This window comes from Elephantulus edwardii, unplaced genomic scaffold (assembly GCF_000299155.1).
Source record: "Elephantulus edwardii isolate Elephantulus edwardi_28Jun2011 unplaced genomic scaffold, EleEdw1.0 scaffold00367, whole genome shotgun sequence".
In the NCBI taxonomy this organism is placed as follows: Eukaryota; Metazoa; Chordata; class Mammalia; order Macroscelidea; family Macroscelididae; genus Elephantulus; species Elephantulus edwardii.
Window position 1 is genome coordinate 1,732,952 of NW_006400117.1, and position 21,806 is coordinate 1,754,757.

The following is a 21,806-nucleotide window of genomic DNA, read 5'->3' on the forward strand; positions in this document are numbered from 1 at the left end:
AAACATTTTTAAAAGCATCTTTCTGGAAGGATCTGCCTTCCAGACAGTATTTGAGGAAAAAAAAAGTCACTAGACTAGAAGGAGCTCTGGCAGCTTGGTGGTAAGGACCTGTGCTACTAACCTGAGGGCAGGTGGTTTGAATCCACCAGCTGCTCCATGGGAGACAGATCGGCATTCTCCTCTCATGCTGTTTGCTATCTATGAAGACCCTCCGGAGGGTCAGCTGAGCCAATTCAAACCCGACAGTACACAACGACTATTGAGGTGAAAGGCACAGGTTACTCATCTCCACCCTGCCCTCCCCTTCACCCTACAGTTCAGCAGAGCCACTACCCACTGTCACTCTGCCCCCCCACTATCTGAACAGAGCTTACCCTTGAAGCTCATGCCAAGCTTACTAGATGTCAGCACACAGGATGCTAAAAGGTCACCGACAAGGGGCAACAATTGTTAGCTTTTATGCCAACTTCCCCTACCCAGGCTCTGCTCTGAAAGAATAGAGAAAAATCTTTCTTCATGCATGGATCCACCTGAGAAAAGGCAGATGAATGGGAGGATAGGGACCCATGCTGGGTAAAATGCCCTGCCGGAGAGACTGGAACTGTCTCTGTGTGTATCAGCTCCTGGTTAGCGTGTGCATCTAGTAAAGAGGGAGGAGGCCCTGGCAGAGCAGAGAAGCCAGGCAGGGACTTCTCCCACCCCAGGCAGGTGAGCCTGGGGCCCAGTGTGGATACAGCCAGGTCCAGTGCAGCTCGGCCGAGGGAGGTCAGGAACCAGGGCGTGGCCCGCAGCAGGTACTCGGGCCTCCGGTCGTGGGCCACGATGGCCGAGGCATAGAGCAGGCAGGCCAAGGCCGACAGGAGCCGCATCCATAGGTGGAGGGAGGGAAACGTCTTACCCTGGCACTGGACACAGAGACAGGGGGCTGGTTGACCAGCAAGCACATGGCCATCCCCACCCAGCTGCTCCCTCCAAGCCAGATTCTGAGACCCAGGGCCCTGCTGGCATGGCAGGTGGACAGGCAAGCCCTCTGCTCAGAAGGACACTGCTCTCTCCAGCTTCCCACTGGGCTAGACTGCTTCCCCCGCCTGGTCTTACAGGATAGATTTTGTCTCCCCCTCAAATGTTCTATCTGAAGTCTTGTGAATGTGACCTTATCTGGAAATGGAGTCTTTACAATGAAATTAGCATGAAGTTGAACACTTTTTTTTATAAACCCCCATTAACACTAGAGACAGAAGTGGGCCACAAAAATTCTTAGCTTAGGGCAAACACGAGTGGCCCGGGTAAAGCCTGGTCTGTCCTTGAAAAGTAAAGAATTAACTAGTGTCTACGTGACACAAAAGAAGTAAAGGTGCACAAAGTAGCCAGCCCGTCAAAAGTCAACCCACCAACCATGATCGCAATCCCCCCTGCCCTAACAGGGGCACTCAAAAGAGCTATAAAAGCAAGTGGGAGGGGAAACTCGGGGCTTTTTTCCTTCACCACCTTCCTGAGGAAGGAGAAAAGTCTCCAAGCGTGGAAATACTATAATAAGCGCTCTTGAAATTTCAGACGTGTTTTTAGATTTCTTTGAGAGGCATTTCGTGGGCAGAACAAAGTCATACCAGAATAGGGTGTTGTTGCTGTTGTTGATTGCCTTCAATGAAGCACGACTCACAGTGACCCTATAAACAAAAGACCTGAAGGCTTTCTCTAACTATCAACATTTATCAAAGCTCATAATTTCCAGAGGCATGTTGTTAAGGAAGTGGACGCTACTCCTGCTTCCAAAGAATAAGGTGGGGCCTACTCCAACATGACTGGTGTCCTCATAAACAGAGGAGAGACACAGGCCAAGGGAAGACAGTCGTGTGAACTGGCATATCTCGCCAGGTTCCAGGAATGCCTCGGGTGCACTCTGGTGGTGTGGTGCTGTGCACCCAAATGCTATGTCTCTCTCACAGTTAAAATCCACCAGCAGTTCTGTGGGAGAAAGACCAGCTATCTCCTCCTATATAACTTACAGCCTCAGAAACCCAATGGAGGGTCAGTTAAGAGTGAGTTCTGACTCAATGGCATTCAGCTGACTGAAGCTACTCACCAAGCATGCCTGGGGCTACCAGAAGCTGAAGAGACACAGAACACTCTTCCCCTGAAGCTTTTGAGAGAGCACAGCACTGCCACGTCCCTGTATGATATCACCCAGCCTCAGGATGACACAAAACTGTTCTGTCGTCTTAAGCCACCTGTGTTGTTGTTGTTAAATGACAGGAAGTCAAACATGACTCATAGTGGCCCTATGGAGAATAGAGATGAAGCCTGTCCTGTCCTGTGCTGCCCTTATCATCTCTTGATCCCACTGCTGCAGCCCCTGTCAATCTATCTCGATGAGGGTCTTCCTCTCTTTCTCTAACTCTCCACCTTTCCAAGCATGCTGTTCTTCTCCAAGGAACAGCCTCTCCTCGCAACATGCCCAATGTACGTGAGGCGAAGCATCACCATCCTTTCCTCTAAGGCACACTCAGGCTGCATTTTCTCCAAAACATATGTTTGTTTCTTCTGGAAGACCATGGGACTCATTCATCACTCTTCTCCAACAACATACCTCGGGAATGGACACACCTAGTAAAGTCCTACATATGTATAGCCATAAACACCAGACATTACCAATTATACATAATATCACAATTACTTGCTATGCATCAGAGAGCTGGATAATGACTAAGGATAATGGAAGAAGAATCAATGGCTTTGAGTTGCAGCGCTGGAGAAGAGTATTGAACATACCATGTTTGTCAAGAAAACAAATAGGTCTGTCTTGGAGAGGGTGAAACCAAGTTCCTCCTTGGAAGCTAGCATTTTGAAGCTCTGTCTCACATACTTTGGGCACATGGCCAGGAGGGGCAGATCCTTGGAGGACATAGTGCTTGGAAAGGGGGAGGACAGTACAAGAGAGGAAGACCCCGGATGAGATGGATTGATAGAGTAACTGGGGCAGTCGGGGAAGGTGTGTTGGAGTCAGTGAGACTAGCTCAGGCAGGGCAGGCTTTAGAGCTGCTGTTGCTATGGGCTGCAGGTGACTTGACAGCACATAACAACAGGTTCTTAAGTGGCACAAACAGTTTGCCCTTGTCTCTCTAAAGTTAGTGGTTTAAACTAGCTGGTTCCAACTTGACAGCAATGAGTTGCCTGTTTTTTTGTTTGTTTGTTTTGGTTTTGAGTGGAGCCTATGCATTTGAAAGGTGGGCAACGAATAAGGACGGCAGAAGAAGAATCGATGACGAGAATTCTGGGGTTGAATAAGAATGTTGGATAACCCGTGGACTGGCAAAAGAACAAACAAGCCTGTTTTGGAGGAAGTGCAAGCAGGGTGATGTGTGGAGGCAAGAATAGCGAGACTTGGCCTCACATACTGTGGGCGTGTTGTCAGGAGAGGGCCAGGCCTTGGAAGAAGACATCATGCTGGGGATAGCGGAGGGTCAGAGAGAGGCCGGCCTCGGTGAGACGGACTGGCACAGTGCCTGTAACAACGGGCTCGGCCATGACAGAGATGGCGAGGCTGATGCCGGACAGGGCAGAGTTTCGACCTGCTGTTCGCAGGGCCGCGAGGAGTTGTACTCAACCACACACACCAGCAACCTAGGAGAAAGAGCTGAGCTGCATCTCCAAAGCTTACAGCTAAGAAAACCTATGGAATATTTCCTCTCTGCAGCACATGGGATCATCCTGAGCTGTTAGCACCTTCACAGCAATAGGGTGTGTGTGCGGGGGGGAATCTTTTGTATTACATATAATTTTGTTTACTTATTGAAAACCAAATTCTGATTCTTACTCAATGTGACCCTACAGGAATGAGCAGAACTGCCCCCGAGAGTTTCTAAGGCTGTCTATACTTTGGGCCTGTCATCAGGAGGGACCAGTTCATGGAGAAAGAAGACATCATGCTTGGGAAAGCAGAGGGTCAATGAAGAAGAGGGAACCCCTCGGCCAGAAGGACTGACACAGTGTTCACAACAATGGGCTCAAGCATAGTAGATTGGTACAGAGGATGGTACTAGAATGTCAGTATTTTGTTCTGCTGTAAATAGAATCATTTTAAGTCTGAACCTAAAAGTTAGTTACATTTACGGAGGCACACTGTCATATCTTTCTCTAGTGGGTTTGAACCATCGATCTGACAGCAGCTGAGTGTCTAACCACCGTAGAACCAGGCCTTTATGTTCATTAAATGACCATGGTTCGATATATGCAGGCCATGAGTAATAAATGGGGGAAAAATGTCAAGGGGAAAAGCATGTTTTGACCATTATCTCCCAATTTTTAACTCTCACAAATCATTCCCAGGAGTTAGATTCTCTCTCTACATTTCTTTTAGTTTGGTTTCCAGACCTTCCTATTGCTGCTCCACTATCCAGCAGTGTCAGAAGCTGATCTGTGGAACTTGGGAGCCAGGAGGGAAGAAGCTGGCTGGTTGACAGAGGCTAAGAGTGGAGATCCCGTAATTCCCCAAGGGCCCTCCCACCTCACAGGCCTCACAGGCAGCCGTGGGCCTGATTAGTGTCAGCCAAGGGGTCATAAAATATCATGGCTAGGTACACTTGAGGGTCTCCCAGGCCTAATCACAGAGGGGACCTGCAGAGCTAGGGCTGGAACGGGGGCCTCCTGCACCACCACCCTTGCTCTTCTGGCTGTTCGCAGTAAATCTGTGCTAAAGGGCTCTGCTTTCTCTCACTTGATACCTCAGCCAGCCCCAGCCCCCACTGTCCTCTAAGCTCAGATTCGTTCAGGAACTATTTCTAGTGCCAGACACACAGGAAGTGCTTAATATCTGAGCTGCTTCAAGAATGGAACTGAATTAGTAACGATGAGACATGACAGGTGTTTCGGCAGCTCACACAAGCCTTCAGCTGGAAGGACAGCCCTGCCTGCTGAGACTGGGGGCTGGGAACCCCGGGGAGCTAGGAACCCCTCCTTAGCAGGTGGGGCCTCAGACTGCTTCAGAAACACATGATTTGTGGGGATGGTTCAGTGGGAACTTCACAATTGTAGTCAGGCTCAAGGATTCACTCCTAGAAGAACAGGATGTGTTCCCACCAAGGCCATGCAGACACATTGCTCCTCAGCACCCACCAAGGGTAAACTGAAAGGGTTTCTGGGGGGGAATCTCACACTAGAACACTCTAAACCCTAAAATAGGAGCCCTAGCTCTACACTGTTCTTCCTGGAACCAGAGGCTTAGGATGGCAGCACCTCAGAAAGGCCCGGCCCAATTCCCATCACAAACTCATCTATCATCCTGCCAAAAGGTCACAAGGCTTGAATGCCATTAGTGACGGGCAGCCCATTACGTCCCGAGGCAGTAGTCAGGAAAACACTGCCCGCTGCTCGTGACATGCACTATAGCAACAGCATGCAATGTATCCCACTTAATGAAGAGCATCCCCCCCTTCCTGAGGCTCCCTCTCCCCAGGCTTGGTTTTGGTTCTGATTCCTGAAACGGCAGAGAACAAGGCTGCTCTTTCTGCTTCATGACAGCTCTGCTGATTTCTGCACCACACGCTAGTCCTTTTTTCCCCAGGCCAAATGAAGTCATTTCTCAGAAAGCTGGTACCTGCCATAGGCCAGGTCTGGCCTTTGGTGGGTGCTTGGAATATGGACTTAACTGGAAGATACTGCAGCTTCTGCTAAAGACCACTGCAATAAAGTGAGTTGCATGAGTGTTTTAATTTCTCAATGCCTATAAAAGTGATATTTCCCTATGCTGTGGTCTACTGGAGAGATCTGGTGGCCTAGTCCATAGACAGTGGTACTGCTGACCCAAAGACCCTCTCCTTCCATGTGATTTTTAAAAATTTTTTTTATTTTATTTTTTCTCCCATGTGATTTATCATCACCTCAGAAATAAATAAGGAGTGAGATTCTCTCGACTAGGCAGCGGTGAGTTTTGAGTTTGTAGTCTATTAAGTGGGCAATAGCATGATGAAAAAGTTTAAAATACTTTGAGAATTACCAAAAGGTGACATAGAGACTCAAAGCGAGCACACGATGGTGGATGGTGGAAAAACGGCTCCAATCGCTTTGCCTGAAGCAGGGTTGCCACAGAGCTTTACTTTGTTAGCAAAACAGTATCTTTGAGGAACAATGAAACTAAAGACAGTAAAACGAGGTGTGCCCATCCAGCGGGAAGAAAAACAGACAGGGGTACCAATTTCCTTTGCTGACATTCTGTTTGGGGATTAGGCACATTTAGTAAATAAACACAGCAGCTCACTAAGTAACTAGAAAGAAATAAGGCAGAGAGAGGGGATGGATAGGGAGACAGGGTGGCGTGGGGCCCTGGTAGGTGGGTGGTCAGAACACTTTACTAGGTCCATCAGAGGTCTTAGTGTGGCTGGCCAGCCCCTATGCCACTCTGGACCCTTCCAGGACACCCCTCCCAATGCTTCTTATTAAGAGTTAAATAATTACAGCCAAGCACAATCAATAAGAGTGCATCTGAATTCCAAAATCAATCTCCATAATAGTCTATGTGTTTCCTACTGCCAAAGGGGCCCTTTAGAGTAGTGAGAGAAGATCTTCACCCTGAAACCCACAGCGTCCCTTTTCAGCAGGAAGTAGCTAAGAGAATACGCCGTCCCCTTTTCCTTATGACTCAGGGTGAAGTCTCTCTCAGGGAGGAATGATAGGGAATGGCAAAGGATACACTGACAAAGAAGATTAATCAGAACTGACTTTGACAAGCACTGTGGCATTTGGACAAGAACAAACTGGGAGGAGGGTAGAGAGAATAGTGCAACAATGAATGAGTGGAAGCCCAAAATCTCTGTAAATGTTTATGAAAATTAATAAAATATAATTATAGGAAAAAAAAAGAGTTAAATAATAACTAAATAATTTGGAGGCAAAAACACAGGAAGGTTAAGGAAAAGTTAAAATCATAAAGCACCTTCTAATTTCAGGTGGATCTTGCTTGTCAAACCGTCAAAGCACAACCTGAGTCCTTATAAGACTTTTAAAAACCAAACCAAACCAAGAGGGCAAAAGCTAGTCAACCTAACTGGTATTTTAGGCACGTGGGACTCCATGACACCACACGGGAGGTGATGGGAGTGGGAACTTTCAGCCACATCATTCTTTCGGTCCAAGCACCATTCACCTGCTTTGCAGGCCTCAGGAGGAAGAAGCCAGCCCAATGTCTCCTCCATTCTGCTCTTTTCCATTCAAAGTGGAACCTGTTCCTTTCTCTGGAACATATATTTTTCACTTTCTCCAATAAATGACCTCTACTTTCACCTCCACTCTTGTCTGCTCACTTTCTTTCTCAGCAAGCTGGCAGTTCCTAAACTTAACAGCTGTTAAAGTCTCTGAGAAGGGAATTCCAGTGGCCTAGTGGCAAGAAACTGTGCTGCAATGCCAAAAGCACTAGGTTCGAGGCCACCAGCTGCTCTGTAGGAGAAGGATGGTTAATCTCCTCCCACATGAAAACCCAGGTGAGGGACGCAGAAGCGGGGGCACTCACCATGAGTACACTCCCCACCTGTCTCTCCTTAATCTGGATGGTATGCTTCTGCTGTCAAGGTCCCCTGCATTTCTGGATTTAGGGTTTCATCTAAGTGATAACCCTGCAACAGGCAAGAAAGCAATAACACATACACCAAAAAAGAGAGAGAGAGAGAGGGGAAAAATTAACATTTCCTGACTAATATTTTAAAAGGGGGCAAGTCCCCTTTCAGTATAGGACAAGTGAAAGAGAGACCTCTTAATCTAATCAGAGGCCCTTTGTTCTTTCAGTCTAGGACAATTTTGAAGGAAACTTCCTTTTCTCGTTGAAATCCTTTGTCTCCACCCTGCAGTCTATCACTGAGCTGTACTCCTTTTTTCTGTTAACATAATACCTGATGACTCTGTGTCAACACTGGCCTTTTCAATGAATAGTAGGGGAAACTTAATTTTTTTTTAAGCTTTAACTGAATTACTGCTGAGTTTGTGCTGTATCACAGACTTTCTTCTTAACTTTGTTTTCTTTTCTTCTATACAAGATGTGCTGAATCGGATTATCACTTAAGACAGTTCACATCAAGACTTGGATTCAGCTCATGCAGGTACCATGAGACCCCCTTACGTGAGTAGTCTGGGCATCTCTTAGTGTTCCCTCTTAACAAACTTTAAGTGGGGTAAGAGTTTTCAGGTGCCAGGCCAGTGACCCCCATGGGACCTTCGAGAGGGCATCCATCTCGAAATGGCAGGCTCCTGGATGACCAGGCACCTAAGCAGACAGACGTCAATCTTGAAAGAGGCAAACCTAGAGCACACAGGTCCTGTGGAGACCAAACAGCTAACCAGGACGATGCCATCCTGGAGGCCAGGTGGCTGCACCCACTGACGTGCACAAGCTCTTCTTTGCTAAAGATAACTCAACTTTCACTTGTAAAGGTGCTGAATAAATATGAGGTCTTCCCCATACCCTCAGCCCACCCTACATATATCTCCCCTTAGAACCTTTCCTTGCTGAGACTGATTAGAGGAATTCATAACCCCTGTCTCTGATATGCCAGCATATATAATAAACCTTCTGCTTTTCCCACTCCAAACCATCTCCAGGATTGGTGCTTCCAGCAGGAGGCGGCCGAACTGTGTTTTCCCAGTAACAATCTAACCTTCCAAATTCCTGTTTCCTTGGACCTACTATTAAACCCTGGTGCTCTCAGATAAGAATTTTTTAAAAAATAAAATTATAGCATAAGAATCAGCATTCAGTTGCATACAGAGCCACTTTTGCATTCAGTTGAGCCCAGAGCTGTTTTCTGCACTAGTTCACTGTTTCTTGAGCACTTTCCAGCCTCAGTGGCGTCTCTCTGAGGACTCTACCTTGCCCTGTGGGCCCTTTTCCTAAGTGCGCCTGTGCCAGCTGGGCAGCTAGCTCTCCCCTGCACCTCTAGCTGCAGTGTAAGTCGCTTTCACACTCATCTGAAAACACAGGAAACATCTCCTGAGATTCCAAACATTTGTTTACATCCTTGTCAGCTGCCTTCCAGTCGTCGGCCAGATGGGACACTGATGGTCCTGCACTGTCCCCATGAATGGCTGCAGCTCAGACATTCAGGATCAATCCAGTTTATACTGGCTGATAATTGGAAGTAGATTATCAACCTTTTTCTTTTTATTCAATTATTTTGTGTGTGTACCATCAAATTGGATCTGACTGGTCCTTCCTTCTCCTGCAAAGCATCTGGTGGATTCGAACCGCACACCTCTGGGATTGCAGTGCAGCTTCTTGCCACTAGGCCACTGGAGGTCCCTTATTACTATTTTTTTAAAGGCTTTTTTTAGTCTGGAATCTGCAGGAATCTGTTCAACATCATAGTGACAGGCCAGCTTTCACTGAGAGCTGGGGGTGACTGCACGGGCCCTCCCATATGGAATGTGAGAATTCATTCTACCCCCGAGGCCCCACACCCTTACATCGGTCTTAAACTCACTGCCACTGAGTCAGCTTCAAGTGGTACTGCCTTTCCATCACCTTCCCAGGCTGTAAGTCTTATATATGGGAGGAGACTGCCCCTCTTTCACCAGCAAAACAGCTGGTGGATCCTAGATGCTGACCTTTCAATCAGCAGCTGCATACAGAACCTATTATGCCACCAGGGCTCCGTATATTCATCTCAGAGCATTAAAATATCCTGCTTCTGTTTTACATGCGTGTGTCTTCCATGAGACTGTGAGGTCCTCAAGGGGGCAAGCACGGAGCTTCAATTGATGTCTGCATCCCCCTCCCCTGGTATGGACAACACAAGCTGCCCTCACCCATGTACTTGGAAAATATCTGCAAATTAAGTTAAAGTGCCCCTGAGCTACACAGGACCCCAGGAACAAAATCATTCTATTGCTGAAAGCTTCTCAGCCCCTCGTGGGAGACTTAATTGATCCAGCCTCCCCGGTTTTTTCCTGAATATATGCTCTTCATTTGCAACAAGGAGCCAAGGAAGCAGCTGTGAGTTTTCTCTGTGAGAGATTCCAACCGTCCTCAGGACATCCCAGAATAAGCCCCTTTCCCCCATCACTGCTGGGCCTCAGAGAACATGCAGGAAATGTTCATATGCACCCTCGGATATTCCACACTCTGCCCTGATGGCTTGCATCACAGGGACTCCTGGATCCCCTCAGACCTGCCACCAGGATCCCCAGTCCCAGCCCGAACCCCAATCTCACGATTCTGGAGAGTGGAGGGATCCGGGAGGCCCATGCACCCAAGGCAGCGATGCCACCCAGCAGGTAGCCAAAGATTTCAATATTTTCCTGTAGAAACAAATGACACGCCCTCAGCATGCTGCAGAGACTATCCACGCAGCACAACAAACGGCAAAGTCCAACAGTTCCTCCCAACAATGTCATGGCCACCACGCCCCTCCTCCTGCAGGGCTGGGGTCCAGGGACCACGAGGAGGATGGTCTTACCCCATCCCACTGGGATCTGCCTCACCTGAAGCAGGCTCCCTAGAAGCCTCCTCTGTGGCCCCTGGATCGGACTGGAAGCCTTTGGGATGGAGGCCCAGAGTGCCCAGAATGGGCCCAGACTCAGTGGCAGGGCCAAGGCAAACACGCTGGCCCTGAGCTGCTGTCTCTTCATCCTCTGCCGGGAGCCTCGGCCTGAAAAACACCAAAAATCCTACATAGTTCCTGGGACTGGCACCAGCCCCAGCAGGGTGCCAGAAAGGGCCAGATTCCTCCATCCTTCAAGATTCTGGGGTCCTGCCACCTCTTTTTTTATTATTAAATTATTAGTTTTAATGAAAATTTATAGAGATTTTGGATTTCATTCATTCACTGTTGCACTTTTCTCCCTGCCCACCCCTTCCCCCCCAGTATACTCTTCTCTTTGAAAACTAAAAGGAAAATTCTTTCATTGTTATACAATCCCTCCCTCCAAGTCCACTCCACTATGCAGCCTTCGTTCTGGACTCCTGTCATGACAATAATACCTAATCATATATCCCTTTTAAACAGTTCTCTCTCTCATCTGTTTCAATGCAATCCCATCTATCTCAGTTTCCCCCCACCCCCACCCCCTATGTCAGTCCCGTTTTACAACAGTGGCACTATGCAGCAGCCACCTCTTTTAAGAAGGTTTTCTTACCCACCCTCCGTCCTCAGCCTCCACACTTGCTGCTGCTCTCTGCCTCTCACAGCACTTGATGACTTGGGACAGGGAGGACTGTCCTCTCATTTTGCACAGAGCTGAATGCAAATACCTCGCTTCTGCTGGGCTGGAAGCCTCACCAGGGCAGACCCCGTGTCCTGGCGGAATGCAGAACTGGTGCAGACTTGGTGAGCAAAACTCTGAGTGGGTGTATCTGAATCCAGGCACCTCAACTGTGAGGAGGATGGAGAGCAGCGAGCCAGTCAGCATTTGGTGGTGTTTTCTCTATTTTGGCGAGCAGCCAAAGGCCAGCAGGAGGTATGCCAACTGCAACACTTGTGATTGAGTGTGGAGAGACACTGTTAACAGTGGGAGCCACTCAGACATAGTGGCCCAAGTTTAGGATGATAGTAAAGAATTGCCTATGTTTAGGAAGGTGGCAAATAGTTGTCCAAGTTTAGAATGATAATAAAAGTTGCCTACCTCTACAAAATCCCTTAGTTTGGTTGAATAGCTGAGATATTGTTATTCTAGGAATTAAGGATCTGAGACCAAGTCACTGATATAAAACCAAAAGCAAACAAAAAAATTCCCGAGAAACTTCTTGAAGAATGCACCATCGACCAGGAAGCCTCGTCACTACAGACCTTGAACATCAGACACAGAACGTCTGACAACCAACCATCACGGGAACCAAACACCTTTTCGGACCCCTGAACACTTCCCTTCTGGACCCACCCACCTTCCTTGCCCCTTACTACTCCCTTTGACCAGCCCCTTGAAAAACCTCACTGGCTCCTGAGATGTCAGAAAATGATCTTTAGAGCATCAATACTGCTGTTTTCTCTCAGATTGCTGGCATCTGAATAAAGCACACAGTTAAAAGACTCATTGCTTATCTCTACACAACTGGCTCTTTATGCCTTCTCCAGGCCTGGCCATCTCCGCAATCAGACACAAGCCTTGGTACTTCCCCCCTTACAAAATATTTTAAACTTCATTATAAAGGATTTTAAAATACTGACTATATATCCATGAAAGCTAGAACCTGCGTAAAGTAGAAACCTATCAAAGAAGGAAAACTCAAATATTTTTTGCTAAAATGAGTAATAGAAATGTGTAAGGCTACACTCTGTCAAAGGCGGAGACTTATAAGACCAGGTAACACCAGGCAATCCCATTGAGTTCCAGCTCTCACAGGTTTCCATCCATTTTATTGGTGTAATTTATTTGTTTGGAACACTACACAGTTGTGGTAAATCTAAACTTTGGATTTAAGTTGATATCTAAAATCTAGTTAGTGAAATACTTTAAAAAAATTATTATTAATTTTCATGAAAATTTAGAGAGACTTTGGATTCCCATTCATTCATTGTTGCACTTTTCTCCCTGCCCACCCTTCCTTCCCCTAGTTCACTTTTCTCTTTGAAAAGTAAAAGAAAATTTCTTTCATTGTTATTCAATTCCTCCCCCCAAATCCACTCCACTATGCAGCCTTTGTTCTGGACTCCTGTCATGACAATAATACCTAATCATATGTCCTTTTAAACAGTTTTCTCCCTCATCTGTTTCAATGCAGCATACGTAATTTATCCCCTCTTTCTCAGTCTCCCCCAACCCCGATATCAGTCCCAATTTATAACAGTGGTACTATGTAATATTTGTCCTTTTGTGACTGAGATACTTCACTCAGCATAATGTCCCCCAGGGTCATCCATTTTGAATAATAATACATGAGTTCCTTGTTTTTCAATGCAACGTAGTATTCCATTGTGTGAATATACCACAGCTTCTCTATCCATTCATTTGTTGATGGGCATTTAGGTTGTTTCCAACTCCTTGCTATTGTGAACAAAGCCTCAATAAACATGGGTGTGCATATATATCTGCTTGGGTGTCAGTTATGGTTTCTTTAGGGTAAATTCCCAGTAGTGGAATTGCTGGGTCAAATGGTATTTCTATTTGCTATTTTTTGAGAAAGCATCATACCGCCTTCCATACTGGTTGCACCATTTTACACTCCCACCAACAGTGAATAAGGGTTCCAGTTTCTCCACAACCTTGCCAGCATTTGATGTTTGCTGTTCTGTTAAATTTTGCTGTTCTTACTGGGGTGAGATGATATCTCATAATTGTTTTGGGAAATACTTTTTGTGAACTGCTCAACGAGCTCATTGCAGTAGAGAACCGACTTCAAGTCAGTCCTCCACTAGATTATCGGAGGCTTTAACTTGCATTAAAGGACACTTACCATCTTGTGCCTCTGCAGCTGTGAGTGCATGAGAACCATCAGAAAAAAAAAACAACAAAAAACACAACAAAAAAAACTGCACCCTTGGGGTTAGCCCACATTCTCTATGGATTCTGCCCCTTTGACTAAACATACATGCAGCAAAACATTTACTATTTCAACATTTTTCACAGGTATCATCACTGACATTAATCACATTCATCTTGTGAAACCACCACCACCACTATTACCCAGATTTTCTCAGTATCCCCTCAGCAGTGACTCTTTTCCTGTTTCCTGGCCCATGAACTTAGGTCTCTATACACTTGCCCATCCTTGAGCTGTCAGAGAAGTGAGACAAGGCCACTCCAGTGACTGACAGGCTCCAGATCAGGTGACTGCTGTACACAGTCGTGTCTGAAACCCCAGCCTCCTTCTGCTCAGCATAATAGCCTTGTTTGCCACTTATTATTAAACCCTAGTTTCTGGTCAAAGACTCAAACTCACTGCCGTCAACTCAGTTCTGACTCAGAGGCCACACAGGACAGGGCAGAACTGCCTCACAGTGTGTCTGAGATTGCAAGTCTTAAGAGGAGGAGACTGTCTAATCCTTCTCTCTCAGAGTGACTCAGCGGTTCAAACTAAACACCTTTCTAGTTAGCAGCTCAATGTTTAACTCTCTATGCCACTGTGGTTGTTATGTGCCGTTGAGTCGACTCTGACTCATAGCAACCCTACATACAATAGCTCTGAACCCTGCTCTCTCCTGAGCCAGCCTCACTGTCTGACACACCTACTACCATTACCCCAGTCACTGAGTCAATCCATCTCATCCGGAGTCTTCCTCTCCTGCGCTGTCCCTCCACACTCCCAAGCATAACGTTCCTCTCCAAGGACTGGTCCCTTCTGTCCACGTGCCCAAAGCATGTCAGAAAGATCTTTAAAATCTTTGCCTCCATGGAGCAAGCTGGTTTTCCCTCCCTCTCTCTGTTTGTTCTCTCTTAACAGTCCATGGTATGTTCAAGACTCTTCTCCAGCACAACTTAAAGGCATCTATTCTTCTTCTCTCATCCTTAGTCATTGTCCAGCTCTCTAATGAGTAGCAAGTAATTGCAAAGACCATGGATTAGAAAAAGGCACACCTTAGTTTCTAGACTGACATTATTGCTCTTCAGTACTCTGGAGAAGCCCCTGATACAGATTTTCCCAATGTAATTCAACTTTTGACTTCCCTGGATGTTGTTATGTTGTTGTTCTGTACTTTCACGTTGGGACCAACTGGTAGCTGACGTTCTGGTGGGTTTTGGAGGCAGCAAATCACATCTGAGCAGACACCAACTTCTGGTGGATTTGAACCACATGTCTTTGGGACAGCAGTGTTGGTTCTTACCACTAGGCCACCAGAGCTCCCTATGTTGTTGTTTAGGTGCCGTCAAGTCGACTTTGACTCATAGTGACCCTACAAGCAACAGATCTGAACTTTGTTCTATCTTGTGCCATCCTCTTCATCACTAATATACTTAAGCCCATTGTTACAGTCACTGTGCCAACTCATCTTGGGAAAGGTCTTTCTCCCTTTCTCTGACCCTCTACTTTCCCAGAATGACATCTTTTTCCAAGGACTGGTCTCCTCTGATGATACACCCAAAGTATGTGAGATGAATTTCACCATCCTTGTCTCTAAGAAGCACCGTGATCGCACTTCCTCTTGTTCTAGCCTTGTTTGTTCCTTTGACAGTCCATGGGATATTTAGTACTTTTCTCCAACATCACAGCTCAAAGGTTTTGATTCTTCTTCTGTCATCTTTATTCACTGTTTAACTTTAAGATGCACAGGAGATGATGGGAAAGACCATGGCTTGGATTGTTGTTGCTGTTATTTGCTATCCAGTCACCTGTGACTCATAGCGACTCTACGTACAACAGCTCTGAAGCCTGCCCTGTCCTGAGCCAGTCTCGCTGACTGTGACATATCTACCCCTTTGCCCCAGTTATTGTATCGATCCATCTCATCTGGGATCTCCCTTTCCTGCACTGCCCATCCACCCTTTTAAGCATGAAGTCCTTCTCCAAGGAATGGTCTCCTAGCCATGTGCGCAAAGGATGTGAGATGGAACTTTAAAATCCTAGCCTTCAAGGAGAAACTTGGATTAGGTGCACCCTCATCTTTATTATGGCTTGGATTAGGTGCACTTTAATATTTAAACTGACATCCTTGCTCGGCAGCACTTTGAAGAGGCCCCTGACAGAATATTTCCCCAGTGCAATACGTCTTTTGATTTCTTGACTGCTGTGACCATGGGTACTGCTTGTGGATCCAAGTAAAATGAAAGCATTGACAATTTTGATCTTTTCTCAGTCTACCAGGCTTTTGGTCCACTGGTGAAGATTTTTGCTTTCTTCATGTTGAGATGTAATCCATATTGAAGGCTGTAGTCTTTGATCTTCTACAGCAATGCTTAAAGTCCCCCCCCACTTTCTGTAAGTAACATTGTTTCATTTGCATAACACACCTCTCTGATCCTAATGCTACATTCTTCTTCATATAAAACTGGCTATAGAAGGTGTTGTTTCTAAAAACATCTGTGAAAGTGTCTTCTAAATGCAAGACCGGTACACTTCCGAGCAACTCTAATAATAGCATCTCTCTTTCTGAGCAGCACCAACAGCTGTGGGCAACTCTCTTCTTGTCAGATGACATCCACACACGTTTCTGCCCCTTCCCAGGAGCCCCACCTGCTCAGCCAATCTCAGCCCACCTGTCACTTCCAGCCCAGCACTACTTAAGGTGGTTGAAGCACTCACCTGCTAACCAAAAAGTCATCAGTTCAAACCCACTCGTGGCCCCTTCGGAGAAAAGACCTGGAGATGTATTTCTCATAAAGTCTACCATCCAGGAAGGCCTCTGAGGCAATGCTGAGATGAGCTGCAATCCGCTGAATGGCACACAACAATGGATGTAATCCTATTTGAAGAGAGCACTTCCTTTGTTATGTTACTGAGGCCATAACAGTGTCCGAGGTTAATCTCTTTAAGTCATAAAAGGAGAAGATTAGGAAGTCATGTTCCTTAGAATTACCAAGCACATAAAACCAAAAGGGCAGCATTTGGGGTAAAGTTCAGAAGGCAAGAAGACAGTAAAACAACAGGGTGAATGAAGATGAGAATCACAGGAAGAAAGGAAGGAGGAAGAGTGAGAATACACACTGGGATTCAATAATTACTGTTATTAAGCAAAATTTGGATAAGTGGTTGAATGGAAAACCAATTAGCTTTGTAAATTGTCACCCAAATAATAATTTTTTCTTAAAGCAGATTAAGCATAGGAAGGAAAGTAAACATGTCGGGGAGAAGAACTGATGAACAGAAAGAAGCTGAAAAGGGACCTTCCCCTAGAACACCAGGGAAAGGCTTCCCTCCAGAGCCTTGCCCCGAACTCAGACTTCAAGTCTCCTTGCATCCATCCATACCCATCAAGTCTAACTGATTCACAGCTGACCCTCCAGTGGGTTTTCAGAGGCAGTTAACCACACAGGAGGAGTTTGCCCATCCTTCTCCCACAGAGCAGCTGGTGGATTTGAACTGCCTGCCTTTAGGATTGCAGCACAGATTCTTACCATTAAGCCACCAGAACTCCCTACAGTGTTGTTGTTAGTGTTGTTGAGTTGCCTGTGACTCATAGCGACATACATCCTGCTCTATTCTGTGCCAATTTCACTCTCTTCGACACACCTATCCCAATTACCCCAATCACTGAATCAATCCATCTCATTGAGGGTCTTCCTCTCCTGCACTGTCCCTCCACCCTACCAAGCATGACGTCCCTCTCCAAGCACTGGTCCCTCCTTGCAACATGTCCAAAGTATGTCAGACGGAGGTTCTGAATCCTTGCTTCCAAAGAGCAACCAGGTTTCACCCTCTCAAGGATGAACCTGTTTGTTCTCTCAGCAGTCCATGATATATTCAATATTCTTCTCCAACACCTCAGCTCAAAGGCATCAATTCTCCTATCATCCGTAGTCATTGTCCAGCTCTCTGATGCATAGCAAGTGATTGCAAAGACCATGGCCTGTATCGGGCACATCTTAGTCTCCAGACTGACATCATTGCTCTTCAGTACTTTGGAGAGAGGTCTCTGACAGCAGACTTTCCCAATGCAATACATCTTTTAATTTCTTGGCTGCTGGTGCCAAGCACGTTGACTGTGAAGCCAAGCAAACTGAAGCTGTTAACAACCTCAATCTCTTCATCATCTATCATGATGCTGCCAATCGGTCCAGTGGTGAGAATCTTTGTTTTCTTGATGTTGAGCTTCAATCCATATTGAAGGCTGCAGTCCTTGGCCTTCTACAGTAAGTGCTTCAGATCCTCCTCAGTTTCAGCAAGCAGGGTAGAACAGGTAGAACTAAGAAACTATGACAACACCCACTCACTGCTGGCATCTATTTCTGATATTCGAGAGATAGATGCACTTGACCACCACCCTGGGCCTTCACACTGAGATACCACTGTCACCTCCTTGAGCCAAGGTAACTGTAACACTGGGCTCAAGCATATTAGAGATGATAAAGATGGCACGGGATAGGGGAAGGTCCTATCTCTTGTTCATAAGGTCACTATGAACACTATGTTGACTTAGTGGCATAATAGCAACAATAAACCTTACACTACTGCTCCTTTGACCTCTGCCCACGCTGCTTTTATCACCAGGAGGCCCTTGCCAGTAGTCTCAGTTCCAACATGACATCCCTTTCTGACACCTGCGGCCCCTCCCCTCCTTCTGGCTGCCCACAGTGTACCCACGCCTTTTTGCACACTACTTAGGGCCCTCCCTCCCTCCTCTGACTGCGGGTCAGAACCTGGTGCACTTTCTGGGCTGTGTAAGGGCCCAGCATTGGGTGTGGCAGGGAGCAGTGGAATGATTGGATAAAACAGATGGTCACATACTCACCCGAATGTGACTTGAACTTGGAGCCACACACTGGGAAGAGAATGAATATAAAGTTGACTAGGTCAATAGTCGCTAGGTAGGCACCAGTGAAAACCTGGGGAGAGATGAATGAGATGAAAGAAATAGTCCTACCATGCAAACATCTTTCATTAGCATCTCTTGTCCTGGGATCTCCTCTCCCTCAGATGCTACTGGAGGTGGACACAGCACTTCCACCTCTAATAGCCCTGGGATGCCTCCCCCAACTGTGAGAAAGGCCACCAGCCAGTGCCATGAGATTGATGAGGAGGCAGGTGTTTTTACCTGACTGACCCCTAGTCACACAGACACCCACCAGGAGCCTGGGACAAGAGCTCAGCCTACTCTATATACTTCCCACTGTGGGTGTCATCTTTGCTGTGTAACTTTGGCTCAGTCACTGCACGTTTCTGGGTATCAGTTTCCTCATCTGTAAAATGGGCATAAAATGCCCCCTCCAAAGACTGTCAAGCAGATTCCATGACCCAATAAAAGGAACATTCCCAGAAGCAGCACCTGAAGTATACAAAAAATTAAGCGTGTTGTCATCAAGTTAATCCTCCTTAAAATGGTTCAGTAGGGGAGTGGAGAATTGCTCCAGGTCGCCAAGCCTATAATCTTTGTGGAAGCAGACTGGGATTGAAAAGCTGATCTTCTGATTTAACCACTGTACCACTTGAGTTCCTTGGGGAGGGATATAAGCTAATCGACTGCATTGGCTATGACAACAGTCCAGTTAATGGTTCAGAACATGAGTTCTGCAGTATGAATTCTGGTAGAGTAGGAATCATTAGAGGAGTGACCGTAGTAAAGTTAGTTCTCATACCATTAGGATGGTCTGAAGACTGAATGAGTTTCTGTATGAGGCGTCCTTCATTTCCTAAGTTCTTAATAGTCTAGATAACTCTATCTGTCTAGTTGGTTCTGACTCATAGTGACTCCCCAGCGGGTTTCAGAGGTTACAAATTGCACAGGAGGGGAGCGTCATCTCTCTCCTGGGGAGCTGCTGACAGATTAGAAATCCAGAGTAGCGTGGTCTTTGCGTTAACAGCTCCACTCACCATCACTAAGCCATCACAGCTCCCTCGGTCAGGATTGCTGTTGTCAAATGCCATCAAGGCAGCTATGACCCACAGCACCCGTAGGACAACAGCTCTGCACTTGCCCTGCCCTGTCCCATCCCCACCAGCTCCTACATACTTGAGCCCATTGCTATAATCACTGAGTTAATCCATCTCATCGAGGGGTTTCCTCTCTTTCACTGGGTTGTTGTTAGGTGCTGTCAAGTATGACTCATAGCAACCCTATGAACAAAAGATCTGAACCCTGCTCTAGCCAGCTCCAGCCTCACACTTCCTGACACACAAGTCCACTGCAGCAGTTACCATGTCAATCCCCCTGGTTGAGGATCTTCCTCTCCTTCGCCAGCCCTCCACCCATCCCAACATCATGCCCCTCTCTAAGGGATAGCCCCTCCTAGCAACATGTCCAAAGTACGTGAGTCGAAGTCTCATCATTCTTGCCTCCAACGAGCACTCTGGCTGCACCTTCAAGACATTTGTTTGTTCTCTTGGCCGTCCACGGGATGTTCCGTGATCTTCTCCAACACCACAGCTCAAAGGTGTCAATTCTGATTAGCTACTCTTACTCGACTTGATGAGCTTAATTTCATTCCATCAATTAACAAGAACAGGCACCCAAAAAGGAAAGGTGATTTACTTCTGAGAAAATATTAGTCAGCACAAGGTTTATAACCATCCACAGCTGTGTGCTTACCACTCGACTTCCCTGCCTCATAGCAACCTGGATGGGAACAGGCCAGGCCCAGTCCCACGAGGTGCCTTACAGTGTGCACCACTGACCCAAGAGGCTTTCCTTAAGACCTATGTTTTGGGATAGCTGTGCTTGACAACTTAGAGTTTTAGAAAACTCAAAATTTTCCCTTCCACACATGCTCCCAAAGCCCACATCACACACACAAAAACAAATCCAGGCAAAGTATGAGGTGCTCTGGTGGTAGAGATGGATCACAGCGTCAAGCTCAAAATCACGTCAAGCTCAAAATCAAAGGAGGATTTATTGAGATGACATCTGTGCAGGTCCTGACGGAGGTGAGCAGTGAACCTTGGGCCATCAGGAGGGGCAGAAAGAACAAAGGCCTGGACCCTGAGGCAAGACTGCGTCTCACATGCTGAAGAACAACACAGAAGTCAAGTCACCACAGCTTCTTCTGAGAAAGGCCTATCTCGCCTGAGTTTGACGGAGCCACTGTCACCTGTGGGCCTGACATACCTGGATGGTGAGCTGTCTGGCCAGCACAGCCCCCACGGTGTCACACAGGCTGGTCAGGAGGCAGCATGCGGCACACAGCGCAGACTGGTCCTGTCTGGACTTCTTTGTACATCTCAGATAGAGAAGCCTGCATGACAGAGAAGGCGTGGTCAGAAGCTGCACTTTGGGGACAGGCCAGGCAGGTATCTTAAGAGGACAACTGTGACTTCGTGTACTTACAGAGCATCTGTGCTCAGGTAATCAGCAAGTATTTCTGAACTGAGTTTATAGGTGGAAAAAGAAAAAAGGTCGAAAGACTTCTGAATCTCTTGTCAAACTCCCACGCCCCTCAGAAAACAGGGGACCGCACCCCTCTAATAAGAGGAATCCCCTTCCTCCCACAAACCCTGGAGTCCCAATTTAATGACTACCCCGTTCCCAAACACAGACTAGCTGCCAGGTTTTGTAGTTCAAAGGAGTAAGGGCTAGAAAAGAAACCCAATTCGTGTAGCCAAACTGTAGAGAAGTTTGACCCAAGACTAAGGCAAGCATGAGTTCACCTGCGTTTGCAGTATTCTGTAGTGAATAATCTCGCATTTCCCCCCACCAGATCCAAGAGTCTGCGGGAGGTAAGGCTGGCGTCTGTCTCCCTCCCCGTCCCAAAGCACCTTCCTACAGAATCAAAGTCTCTTCCCGTTTGCCATCCCTGACAGGGACGACGCGGATTACCTAGCACACAAGGAACACCTGAGTTTACTCGGAGTGAAGGTTTTCTCCTGGGCTTCCGCCCCTGAACTGGTCCCAGCGCCCAGCGTGAGCGGAATGGGAAAGCTGAGGAGCAAACCCGGCACTGGTTTCCCGTCCAGGGGCCCCAGCCATTGCCCACCCAGCCGCCTCCTGCTGGCACGCAGCCCGGGCCCCGTGTGTGCGGAATCCGGAAAGAAGTATCCGACTTGAGAATACAGAGCAGGGCTCGTTTCGGTCCTGGAACTGTGCATCCCCGTGTCCCTCCCCCTTCCCTGCCGGTTTCCAGGAGGGAGCCTGCAGAGTGGTGTCCCCCCCACGGCAAAGCCGGTCTCCCACCCTCGCGGCCCCGGGGCCCGGTTCCTGGTTCCCATTACAGCGTGTGGGAGGCGATCCAGAAGGAGGAGGCGCAGATCCAGAGGCCGAAGGAGATGCAGACGCGGTGGCGGGCGAAGCAGTGGTCCAGGTAGTCCC

General features: G+C 47.1%; 1 protein-coding gene across 1 annotated transcript in view; it reads right to left on the bottom strand.

Annotated features, from left to right (window-relative positions):
- The window catches only part of TMEM44 (transmembrane protein 44), a 62,444-nt gene extending 40,644 nt beyond the window's left edge, over positions 1-21,800 (bottom strand). The window contains exons 1-6 of the mRNA XM_006902095.1: positions 21,710-21,800; positions 20,610-20,736; positions 18,300-18,393; positions 10,462-10,628; positions 10,192-10,278; positions 735-905 (exon numbers count right to left, since the gene is read on the bottom strand). Of these exons, the coding sequence (XP_006902157.1) occupies positions 735-905; positions 10,192-10,278; positions 10,462-10,608 (405 nt within the window). The 5' untranslated portion in view covers positions 10,609-10,628; positions 18,300-18,393; positions 20,610-20,736; positions 21,710-21,800. The remainder of the gene's footprint in view (positions 1-734; positions 906-10,191; positions 10,279-10,461; positions 10,629-18,299; positions 18,394-20,609; positions 20,737-21,709) is intronic.
- Between the last annotated feature and the right edge of the window lie 6 nt (positions 21,801-21,806).